At 44.7% G+C, this 12,363-nt stretch overlaps 2 protein-coding genes across 3 annotated transcripts in view; both read left to right on the top strand.

Moving 5' to 3' along the window:
* The first annotated feature begins 438 nt into the window (after positions 1-438).
* LOC143210541 (uncharacterized) lies at positions 439-3,634 on the top strand. Its single transcript, XM_076427465.1, has 4 exons — positions 439-587; positions 1,430-1,616; positions 3,058-3,232; positions 3,424-3,634. The coding sequence occupies exons 1-4, from the start codon at positions 465-467 to the stop codon at positions 3,578-3,580; spliced, it is 642 nt and encodes a 213-aa protein (XP_076283580.1). The 5' UTR covers positions 439-464; the 3' UTR covers positions 3,581-3,634.
* Positions 3,635-8,529: 4,895 nt separating this feature from the next.
* Positions 8,530-12,363, top strand: part of LOC143210356 (uncharacterized) — a 33,747-nt gene continuing 29,913 nt past the window's right edge. Inside the window, exon 1 of one of the 2 annotated variants that reach the window (XM_076427145.1) lies at positions 8,530-8,996. In XM_076427145.1, coding sequence (XP_076283260.1) covers positions 8,790-8,996 — 207 coding nt within the window. In that variant the 5' untranslated portion in view covers positions 8,530-8,789. The remainder of the gene's footprint in view (positions 8,997-12,363) is intronic. The other variant, XM_076427146.1, reaches the window with a different exon arrangement.

Genomic DNA, 12,363 nt, shown 5'->3' with positions numbered 1-12,363 from the left:
GCTCCGCTTACGATCTTATGTAGATTTCGCAGATTTCGGCGTGGCGTTCGACTGCATCGAGCGCTCTCTCGGCACTTATCTCCGATCTTCATTTCCGCGAGAGGGAAAAATGCCGGGGCTACGCTACGCTTCGAAGCCCGTTAATTGATTCGACGCATTAATTGCAGCCCACGCTCGAAAAGTTTACGTCCGCAGCCCATCGGAGCGGTGAATAGGAGCTGATCGCTGCATTAACATCGCTGTGGGCGCCTTGCTGCAGTTTCAATGCAGCCTGTCCGTCCAGTGAGCACACCTTCGACCGCGGTAATGGGAACCAAGCGATCGAAACCGGTTCATTATTCGCAGAATTCGCGATAACGAACTAATTGCCGCTATTAACGAGTCTCTCGTCTGTGTCTAGACCTGTCCATCGCGCACCGTGCGCTAGTACCAGTCGCTACAGTTAGACGATACGCATAGTAAACATGCGCTACGAAATTCTAATCGTGATCATCCTCTCTATGTTTCGCGGTGCGAGTTGTCATGATCGCGGGAAACGGTACCTGGTGTTTCCCATACCTCGGGGCAATGCGCCGACGAAAGTGCAGGTATTTTGTTTAGCAGTACAGTTTAGATTAGAATCGATTTCCAAATAGCAAAATATGATTGGAAAGTGAAGACTTGATCTAAGGAAAACCATCGGGTCTGTGTTGTTTCTTACATTGCAGGCGTTTTGTTTAACAGTACAGTTTAGATTAGAATTGATTTCTAATAGAAAAATATGATTGGAAAGTAAAGCCTTGATCCAAGGCAAACCATCGGGTCGTTCTTAGATTTCCGAACGTAGAAAAGGACTACATACCGTCGTTGTTTTTCTTAGATCGTACAGTTCCCTTCTTCTTAGATCAAGGCTTCTGTATAGTACATCTAACTTTCCAAAATTAAAAACTTGAACACTTTACTACACCTATATACTTTCGCGACAGAGTTAGTTTACTGGAGAAGGACGAGAAAAACTTGGGTAAAGAGGCTTCGAGGCTTTTTTTATAAAAAAAAAGTTTCGAAAATATGACATATTTGCACCGGCGAAGCTTAAAAATTGTTTTTCGCGAGACCGCGGAATTCTGTATTCGGGAACGAGTCGCGAGAACATTTGGAAATTGAAACAGTGGTATGTCGCAGCGGGGATTGCGGGATTTCAGGTGAACACAGTTGCGCGGCGGCTCTTTCGATTGCACCGGTAATGTCTGACGCACACCTAAAACCGAAAATTGCCTGAGGTAGAAACGATCTCGTCGTCCGCGTTCCCCCGAATTTCACTGTGCCTACATTTCCCGATCTAATTTCATCCAGTTGAATGTCAGTCTCGAATGAGCCTGCCAATTGGAATTCGATTGGCGGTTATTATAAACGATCGATGACACCTTCGTGCATTTGAAAACCGTTCCAGTTAATCCTCGGCCTCGGTTTACCCATGGAAGTCGATGTCAGCCTGATTATCGGATATGTGATGAAATTTAATTACGTCCTACCCTATAACGCCTCCTACTTGACGGACTCATACATTCGGTATGACAGATCGATCAGCAGCGGTGTCGAAACCGACGAGGATGACGACCACTCGCTGGATTACCAAGGTACACGACCTCGCTTCTTTGCCGAATACCTTCTTTCTTCTTTCACTTTCAATAAGTTCTCCCACAAATTTGTTGGATAGTTTCGTTTCGACTGATTTTTGGTCAAAGCACTCCACTGTGCGTCAGCCCATAGAACATACTGGTATACCCCCACCAGTGTGTCCGGACAGGGGTAATCGAAAAAAGGAATCGGGGGGAATACAAGTACCCCCTCTCTGATGACCAGAGTAATATGTGACACGTTGCGCGTGCGCGATAGGGACTGAACGGTAGAATAGGATAGTGGAAGGGGATAAGGTGGAGAGCCTGGAGGGGGAAATGAGGTTGGTCTCAACCTCATCTGGCCACACTGACCCCCACTCTCTAATTCGCCACAAATGTATGAAGCAGGCTGCCGACGCTCGAGCCGCTACCCCCACTACCGAGAGAGGGGGAAGGGAACTTGCTTACTAACAAAGCGCGGTAGTGGGGAGTAGCGATTCGAACGTGTCGACACCTCGTGAGCAAGAAGTTGCCACCTGGCATTCAGTAACCTTCACTAATTCGTCAAAACAATCGAGCGTTAGCATCGGCTCTTGTGGGTAGGGTTAGGCACGCCCTGCACGGGTTAATATTGACCTATAGGACAAGAACAGGTGTGAGAGAGAGCCAAAGTTAGGTGAGCACTGGAGTAATGCGAGTAGCGGGTCGCAGTGCTCACCATTCTTTGGCCCCGTAGGAGGAGGAACGGATCTCAATTTGAGTCCTGGACTGTTAGGTTTTTTTAGTGGGTATGGGCCCGGTACATTTAAGAGTACCGTGTCGAGCCCCACACTTTCCCCCCGACTGTCATCTTTAGGGAGAATGGTATGTGCGTAAATGCATTTTTCCCTAACACAGTCCTTAAAAGTCTAACAGTCCTAACAATCCTAAAAAAATAATACTAAAATATTAGAAAGTCCCACTATTGTCTTCTATCAGAGCATCAAATTGCGGGGATGCCTTAATGAGTTCTACATTGTTTATTGAATGTATAATACATTGTGCTGCAAACTGCATGAAAATAATCGATGCTGTCCAAATTTGTATACGTCCGTAGCAAACATCCTGATGAAAACGGAGGTGCATAAGGGTTAATAAAATCTTCGGCTCGGTATTAGCAACAAAAGTATCGTATCGCGGGAGAAGAAGCGATCCGAGCGGGTTCTGAATAGAGCCCGGCTGTAACAATCCGATTCTTCTAAATCCGCGGGAGTAACCCGGGGCTTCAGGCTGGTCGAGAGACGAAGTCTGAACACGAAGGAGAGATCCTCTTCCTTTACATATTAACGAGGCTACTTTTGTTGCGTGCCTTCTAACGCCGTTCCCGAGCACAATGCCGGAAGCTGTCTGCCTTTTATCCGCTGATGCCCGGCCGTCTTCTTCTCTCACGGTATTTTTAGCAGTCCTTCCTTCCCGACAGGCGGAGAGTATCACGTCATTTCCAGGTGGGAAATTTACGAAATCTTGGAATCGGTGCTCGGCGACTCGCAGACAGGGAAAGCCTGCCTTCTGAGAGCTATCTGCGAGGTGTCCGCGGTTCCTTTCACCAACGGCGTTCACGGTCTCAGCTCGCAGCTCGTCCATCTTCTCTTCACGTGAGTACGGAAACCCACGGTTGTCAGAGTCGCATCCTAATGTTTGGAAACCCTAGCCCCACTTACGTATTCGACATACCAATCTCCCCTCCTCTGTACTCCATTGCAACGCTGAGCTGGTGACTTTTTCTATTGTTAACTCTGAAAAAATTCATAGTTTTTCTTTTCAAAAATGACTTTTCGTGTTCCAGCCCTTCGACGACTTCAGAACCTGTCAGAACCGACTTCGATCGAATGTATCATGCTGCCGAAATGCTAGGACGAAGTGCATCATGGAACTGCGGTAGTTTGTTTCCGGAATGTGAAGAGAGTCCCTTGGAATATTTCACAGAAGTGCATGATCAGTAGCGAATTTGTTGCATTTATGAGAAAAGTGAGTAGGTGCACTTTGGAACAGTAAAAACGTTCGAAGAATTACAAAGTACTGTCACATTATTTTCAACCTATTCAATATATGTACAGGGTGTCCTAGCTGAAGGAGGCCACCTAAATACCTCCTTTATTTTGGTATCGAAGGAGGAATATCATAGAAGAACAATTTCTTTTGTCGGGTTATTTTGTTCATAGTTTTTTCAAGGTCATCGTTACTTTTTTATCGGGAAAACCTTTCTTTTATTCCATCTAAAAGCGGCTGAAAAAATACATTTGAATATGTCATTAATAAGATGGAAAAAGTATAAGTTTTCCCGATAAAAAATAACGATGACTTTGAAAAAAACTATGAAAAAATAACCGGACAAATAAAAATTGTTCTTCTATGATATTCCTCCTTCGATACCATTTAAATTATGCCACTCAAAATAAAGGAGATATTTAGGTGGCCTCGTTCAGCTGAGACACTCTATATTAAGAAACAAAATTTCTACTCCGCTGCAGTTTGTTGCATATGACATGTCCGATTTTTAATGATATCGTAAAAAAAAGCACAGAAGTTTCCCACGAAAATATTTCTACAACTTGACGAATTGTGACCGAAATGAAAACTTCTCTATGGCGATTGCACGTCTGTCTACCCGAAGTTTGCTCGAATAGTGTTTCATTTCGCAGCGTGACGGATCACACTGACCAGCAATTGTGTACGCGGTGCGTCTAAAGAAGTTTTCACTTCAATAAGGAGAAGTGCCCAAGGATTTTAGTGGCAGGCACATAAGATAAAAAAGAATTGTATAGAATTGACCCAGTTAACGAACCCCGGACAGGGATCTCCGGGCGTGTTAGAAGAACCGAACGGTTAAGGCAAGGCCGGGGAGAATCTGCGGCTGAAACGAAACACCATATCGAGAGACCGTGCTGGGTAATTTATGTGTCCCGATGTCGTACGATATTAGAAATATCAAGGGAAGAAAGCACGGCCGGCGGAGGGTCGCGCGGCGAGTGCGGAGCTGCAAAGGAGCGGGGGTAGAAAAAGGGACGAGGGTTGTGGATGGTAGGCGGCGAGGGTGGCCGGGAACTCGCGGCGAAACGTGACGCAGTTATCCGGCGTTATTGGCAGTTCTCTCGTTCAATAACAGGTACACGTAAAAGAGAAAATACTCCGGTTGAAATTTATAGAGGGCGTAGAACGAGCGCGGAGCGGGGAGCAAAAAAAAATGGCCCGTGACGCTGCGCCGGTGACCGAGAGAACCGGAGAGAGCGAGAGAGAGACAGGGAGAATGGTTTCCCAGGGTAAAGCCATTCGTGGTAATTAACACGGGCCGACAATATACGATTTTACTTCCGCGTCGTTACAACGCCACCGAGGCCGAAACCTTTGAGCTTCGCGGTCTCTCTTGCTCCTTCACTACCTCCCCTCTCTCTCTTTCGCTGTCCTGCTACCTATCCGTATATTTCTGCTATCTCATTCTTTTTCTCCATTGTTACATCGCACGTCCCCAAACCTGTCTCGCCTCGTTTCCCTCGGCCCAGCAGCCACATTTAGTTAATTGTCAATGATTCTCACCACATGAAAATGACGAACCCTCGATGATACACGAAAGAACTCACAAGGACGATTTTCTCGCGGATTTACCGCGAACCTCGCGAGCTCTTGGCTTATTTCCGTCCCAACTGACATCCCTCTTTGCGAACTCGTTCTTCCGAATCGTTTCATCGCGTTGAATAATTGCACTGCGAGGAGAACGGAAATCTTTTTATTACCACGCTTATATTAGCTTGCCGAGTTATCGTTGTTGTATGCGTCAAATCTTGTAATAACCGTCACAACTCGCCCCGCGACGCTCGGTAGTACGTCATCGCGTTCAGCGATCCCCACTCCGCGCACCAGCGCTCCCTGCTCCAACTACGTGTTCCCACTCCGACTCATCCCCACTCCACTGGTCTACTTCGCACCGAAGGTGCTCGGTGTGGTTATGGTGTTCCGTTCATTCAGTTCCATTTCAATAAAGAAACTTTTTCAAAACCACGCTTATATTAAAATGCACTGAAAAGGAGAAATTAATTTTTTTAGACATTTTTATATATTTTTTTGTTGCACTTCTGTCGATCATCGATTTCGGACAAGAGTAGTGTAATTGCAGTATAACCTCGTTTATCCGAACACCTCAGCGAGATACATACACCACAGTCCGGGGAAGTTTGGAATTTCCATGGAATGGTGTAAGCTTCTCGTTCCACTCGCCCTGGTAATTCGCCAAGAGTCAGGATCTCGATGCACATTTTTCAAACCATCAAATGCACGAACGAGTATCCATACGTCCGCGATGACAGGGCCGAAATTTTTAATAAAGTTCCCGCTGGTTCGACAGCCGACGCAAAATTTGCTGAACTCTTCGAGCCGTTCACGCCGAACTACAATTTCACGATTCTGCTCCGAGTACAGATCATCACGGATATCACGATAACGTATTCGAAGAGTTCCCGTGGATGGATCAGCTATCGTGGCCGAGTGCCTGTAAGCTGATAGCCAAAATTAATTATCTCCGCGGAGAGTTTTTCGAACTACCCCGTCGCGTCGGAGAGGAAGCTGACCGTCGCGTCGCGTCGGCTGAGAAGTTCGGGAAGCTCGCGTTCTGTATCTCAACAAGGATGCAGAAAACTTCCGTTGCTCGTGTTTTCCGGTTACACGATTTCTGGTTGGCTTGAATGTGCGACAGCTTCGTCGTCCAGGAGAAAATCCATTACAAGAACTATTATTATGCCCCCGATTTTGTTCGGAGGAGAAAACGTTCTACGTAGCACACGATTTTTTTGATATCTCAATTCTTCCATTATTTGTAAACATTTAAAAAATATTTTCTCACAGAATCAGGCGTTTCTCCTTAATCTAAGCAAAATATCTTTCATCGCAGTTGACGTTCAACGACCTTGAATGACCTTGAGATAGTACAGAGATGTGTTGAGACCTATTAGATAGGTAAGTATCTAGGAAAGTATCTACTAGTAAGTATTTTCTAGGGAAGTATATCATTCTAATTTTAAAAAAACGGAGTTGACCTATTAACGGAGTTGACACTATTAGCACGAAATCAAGCAAGTTTCGGCTGACATTTTTTTCTGTTACCAACCGAGTTATTCAGATGGCCTGTTTTAGGCGCCTCACCCTGTACCTTGTCCATTAATTAACTCGTGATTCCGCCGACGCTTTCATTAGCCGCGAAGCCATATTTGATTCCGTTATCCGACTGGTAGCTTTCCGTCGCAGCATCGTTGCTGATTCATTGAAATCCAGCCATCGATTTTCTGCGTAGCGAGACAAGCTTTCGATTTCCTGCTCGACCGTCTCGGCCAGGCGGATAAGGAACGACAAATGGACATCGTTTAACCCACATAGATAAAAGCTGGGTATGCGTGCTCGCGTTCGTCGAGAAAAGATTCGTGTACATAACTACAGAAGGAGAGGGAGAACAGGAGAGAGCTAGGGGAGAAACAGAGAAGCCAAGAGGAAGGGAGAAGTTTTACGATGCCCGTTCAGGGGTTGTAATTCAATTTAATGCCGGGTTTGCAGACTGTCAGGCGGTTCGAGAACATTTCACCTTGCCTCCAAATTACGAATTGCGAGCCGCATACACTATACACTTACTCTGTTTGGGACTGTATAGCAGCACCCTGGAGGACCTCTGCACTTACACCATATCTCCATTGGAAATAAGTAGAGCGCAAACCACTTGCCGGATAAATTGCATCGTCGCCTTATAATCGGTTCACTCTGCTAAGATGATTACTGAACATCTCATGTTTGACTCCCAACAGCCGGCTGTAAGATCGTTTGCTCTTGGACACGTCTCTTGAGCTGCTTAGCTACTGAAGAGCCGAATACCAGCTAAATAAGGGACGTCTGCTTTACTCGATTAGTTAACAGGCTCACTGCCACGCCAGTTACCCATAGCTGCTACTCGTTTTCACCAGGGCTTCGGAGTCGGTAGACGAAATTCTTAACTCCATTTCCGACTCCGACTCCTCTTTTTTTTACCTCAGTCTCCGAATCCGACTCCGACTCCTACTCCGACGCCGATTTCGACTCCAACTCTCCAAATTGAAAAATATGTACTCAATAAAACTGAATAAATAGTTGAAATATTGTATTAAGGTCTAAGAATATGGAACAGATAACACAACACGACTGTTACTTTCTCACTTTCAGGAAATAGTTAGAAAATACTACTACCATAACTTTAACTGTTTCTCCTCTACATAGTGCCGAGGTATATAAATACATACATATACAATACGTCTACACTGTAGATCGAATATTATAGCAATTTACTTATGTATACATAAATCTATTAATGATTTATAGACAAAAGAGCCAGAGTTGGAATCGGAGTCGATATATTTTTATCCGACACCGACTCCGAAGCCGAAGCCCTGGTTTTCACAGTGGGTCCTTCGCGGTCGTGCAAGAAGTTTTTCAAAAATTACAATATGAATATTAGAATTAATTTATTTTGTGGAAGACGTTCTTCAATAAACCAACATAGAGAAATACGGATTCAATTTCTCACGATTTCTATTATTATTTCCATACTACACATTAATCTTTTATCTCCGTATGAAGCTTATACGACAGAGTCAGCCAATTAACAACAATAGAACCCATATGCAACCAGTGAGCCGATCTCCAAGACCACCTCGGTTCAACCATAGCAACTCTAACGTGTCGATAGTCCGCTGGTACCTCGTCCTCAAGAACCTCAGCGTCCGCGTTCGCAGGTAAATTCGTAACTCAAACAAAGACTAATCAAAGACTGACAGCAGAATGTCCCCAGAGAGAGGCTTGCTAACGAGGCTTCCCGTTACGAGCAAAGTCTCCTCGGCGGGGTTAGCAGTCGGGGGGCCGCATCGCATCGGTGCGAATTACAGTCAATTGAACGAGCAAACGGCTGGGTGACGAGCCCTGTGTCCTCCGACGAGGCGTTATTGCCAATCGTTCGGTTAGCCTACAACGGGATGAACCGGTTATTCTTCGGTTGACCGGTATCGCGATCGTTTCTTTCCCGGCTGTCTCCGTTGAACGCCCGCTCGGAGCGTTTTTCGGTTCGGTTTGCAGCTGAAGCTGGACGAGGCTGAGCTGAGCTGCTTCGAATATATTCCCGTCGCTCGGGGCTTAAGCTCCGTTCCGATGACTGGGGCGAGCATTTTCCTGACGCTGTTGCTCGTTTGGCTGTCGCGGTGTCTGCACCAGACTCGAGCTAACGTCGACGGCGACGACGACGGAACCGACGCAGGCGTCGTCAACGATTTCACGGCGAACAACGGCACCAGGCTGATCGAAAGTCCCTCACGGCGAGCCAGGGCCCTTGTTTTCCCTCGCGCGTCGCAGCTCCTGGTACGTATACCCGCCAAGTTCTCCTCGACGAGGCTAATCAACCGTCTCTGCGGCCAATCGAGGATTCAGTCGCGCGTCTCTCAAGTGCTCGGTATTGGCTCCTTCCATTGGCGTCTCTTCCACTGCTCGAGTGGAATTCGTGGGCTCGCGGTATCGGAAAAGTCGAGGATCTTTGCTCTCCCTGGCTATTAGCTACCCGGACCGTTGCGCGAGACTTGTTCCAGGATATATCGCTTGCTTCCGAATCACGCTTATCGTTGGTCGATTATTCTAATTGTTTTCCGATTATCTTCATTGGCCGAGTTATCACCTACACCATTTTTTCTCTCTCGATCTTTCCTGTTACCGTTGGATTCTATTCGTCGTGTTTGAATTCGAGGTCTACGCCGGAGTCATTTCTGACCCACACCAATATTTCACTAATGGTATTGAGAGTTGCTCGAGCTTGTCCTTACCGCTACTGCGATGGGCCACGAATGACTCCGGCATAGCATACGACAGAGAGTTGGGCAATAATCAACTAATATAATATTTAAAAATGACTAATAGTCTCTTTGAATGTTAGTCATAGCAAAATAGTCATTAGTCAAAACTTTTTGATTAGTTAGCGATAACTAAATGGCAAATAATTAGTCACAGCTCTAAGTAATCGTTAGCTATTGCTTATTAGTGAATTTGTAGTTGATGATCAGTCATCAATCTTCTGTCATCAGTCACTATTGTGCGATTAACATACATTAATATTATTAATTGGTCATCACTAAGTAATCAAAAAGTTTCGACTAATGACTATTTTGCTATGACTAACATTCAAAAAGACTAGTCTTGGTCATTTTTAAATATTAGTTGATTATTGCCCAACTCTGGCATACGGAGGGTTAATAGGGGGCATTCAGTAAAAAAATAAACTACCTGTTACAGTGCTGTTTATACAGGGTGTTCGAGTACAGGTGGGAGAAAATTTAAGGGGTGGTTCTCGACGATAATATAAGACGAAAATGAAGAATAAAAAAATACGATTTTGACTTCGTTATTTAGTTATTAACAATTACAAATCTGCCTAAAATGCGGCAACACGACCAACAGAGGTGTACGTTATAGAGGCACGCGACAGTCACGTATCGATATAGAGTGGATAAGTGGATATTAGATATGCCCTTGTGGATTTTAACGAGTTCAATGTCATCCAACGATTTATCAAACATTTTCACCTCGCTGGGGCCCCAAATGAGAACCAAGGTATGCATGCATCTGTCACTTGACACGTGACTGTCGCGCGCCTCTATGACGTACGCAACGTACACCTCTGTTGGTCGCGTTGCCGCATTTTAGGCGGATTTTTAATTGTTAATAACTGAATAACGAAGCCGAAAACGCATTTTTTTTTATTCTTCATTTTCGTATTATATTATCGTTGAGAACCACCCCTTAAATTTTCTACCGCCTGTAGTCGAACACCCTGTGTACCGCGATGAGATTAAAAAAAAATTAAACGTGAAGGTGTATAAAACGATAAATAATTTTGCGAGAATATTTTACAGTAAGTAAATGACTCATATTTAACTTTTCTCAAGCTGTGGGTTTGAGGACCCTGCTGTAGTATTCGTAGGATCAACACTAAACCTACCGAGCACTAAAAGCGATTAAAATGTTTTAGCATACGAAAATGACAAGGCTCCATTGATTTAGATTTCGTGCAATTTTTATTACAACGTGTGCTTGGATAAAGAAATTTATCGAATCAATTTCCATATAAGCAACTTCATAATTTCAATAATTGTAAGATGAGAAATATAAAACCCTCGTTTTATAAAAACGATATAAAACCGTTTAGTGTTTTTCCGAATGCTTATCCTCGCCACACTGTATAATTTGATGCATCAGCGTGGCCGACACATTATCGAAAATCATGCGTCAGAGCGGGAACCGAGTCGAAACTGCGGAGCATCATTGTTTCGGGCCATCGACGAGAATCGAACCTCGCACAGGAAAGAAACTCCCGGCGGACAACTAATTCAAGTTTTTGCGGGACTGTCCGGTCGGTTCGCTCAACTCCTCGACCGCACAAAGCGGAATCCGGTGGTCCGAGCGTTGCGGGGGCGGGCGGGGCGATTTCAACTCGGAGATTCGTGAGCTTGCTGGCTACGGTCTTGTCCATCCTATCAAACCGCCGCGGCGGTTGTAATCCTAACGGCGACCATTCCCAAACACACTGGATGGAAAATTGGATGAGCCTCGGACATGTGGCTCGGCCTGGGGAATTATTCAAGTAGCGGCCGCACCGTAAACGCCGCGGCGTACGGTTTCGAGCGACACCGTCTCTAAACCCTCGAACCCGTTTCTCTTTCGGAATAATTGAGGGAGCGGGATAATAATCGAGCGTTGATCCGCCGCGGGTGCCGACCGAAACGCTCCGGGCGACATCCGCGAAAGCTTTTCAGCTTCCAGTTTCCCGGCACTCGATGCTAATGGTACTCGTTTTTAGGGCGAGAAGATCGCTCGTTATTGTTCGCTCCTGGGCCTTCCGTGGGAACGGCATCGTATACTCTCGTCCCTCGCTATAACAACAATCTTCTCCTTTATTAAACGTCTGACGAACCTGGACTTTGCCTCGGCCACGTACAATGGCTAGCAAAAGTATGTGGATTTATATTAATATTCAAAATTAGACAGCGAATCTTTATGAAAAATAAAAATTGTCTACCTGAATTGCAACAAACTGGAGTGAAATGGAGATTTATTTTCTTTCTTAATATGTTTAGTGGGTTGAAAATAATATATTAGTATTCTTAAATTCTTTTGATGTGTATACCATTTTAAATATACAACTAATCATTCTTGTCATAAATACATAAATTTCAACAGAGAAGGAACGAGAATTTCTTCTACCGCAATTTGCAATTTCTGTTAGACGAATTTTAAGAAGGTGGAGTCAAATAAAATGTTATGTTCAGTGGTAGTATCTTTTGTAGATCTGAAATGAATAAAAATCGTACCAAATTCTGTCGAGTTATATATTCTAGTATTTTTTGAAAATTTTCAGGAGCCCCATAAATGCATAAAGATTCGCAGTCTATTCATTATACTTCGCACAGTCAATTTGGCTGCCAGTCCATAAACGTTAACTTTATTACACATTTTTCCATTGCCACAGCGTTCGAACGAAAGGGAAACACTCCGTCTGTGTAACGAGCGAAATTTAACACCTGTGACACGATGCTGTTACACTATCTCATCCTGAAGAATCGCGAGTTTATGTGCAATACATTTTTCTGTGCCGTGTAGACACTTTACTCGGAACCCGAGAAGAGATTTTATCTATGGAGAATAATAATAAATGTTCAGATTCAGATTCATTCTTGAACGA

This window comes from Lasioglossum baleicum, chromosome 7 (assembly GCF_051020765.1).
Source record: "Lasioglossum baleicum chromosome 7, iyLasBale1, whole genome shotgun sequence".
Taxonomy (NCBI): Eukaryota; Metazoa; Arthropoda; class Insecta; order Hymenoptera; family Halictidae; genus Lasioglossum; species Lasioglossum baleicum.
This window is presented reverse-complemented; position numbering and strand designations above follow the sequence as displayed.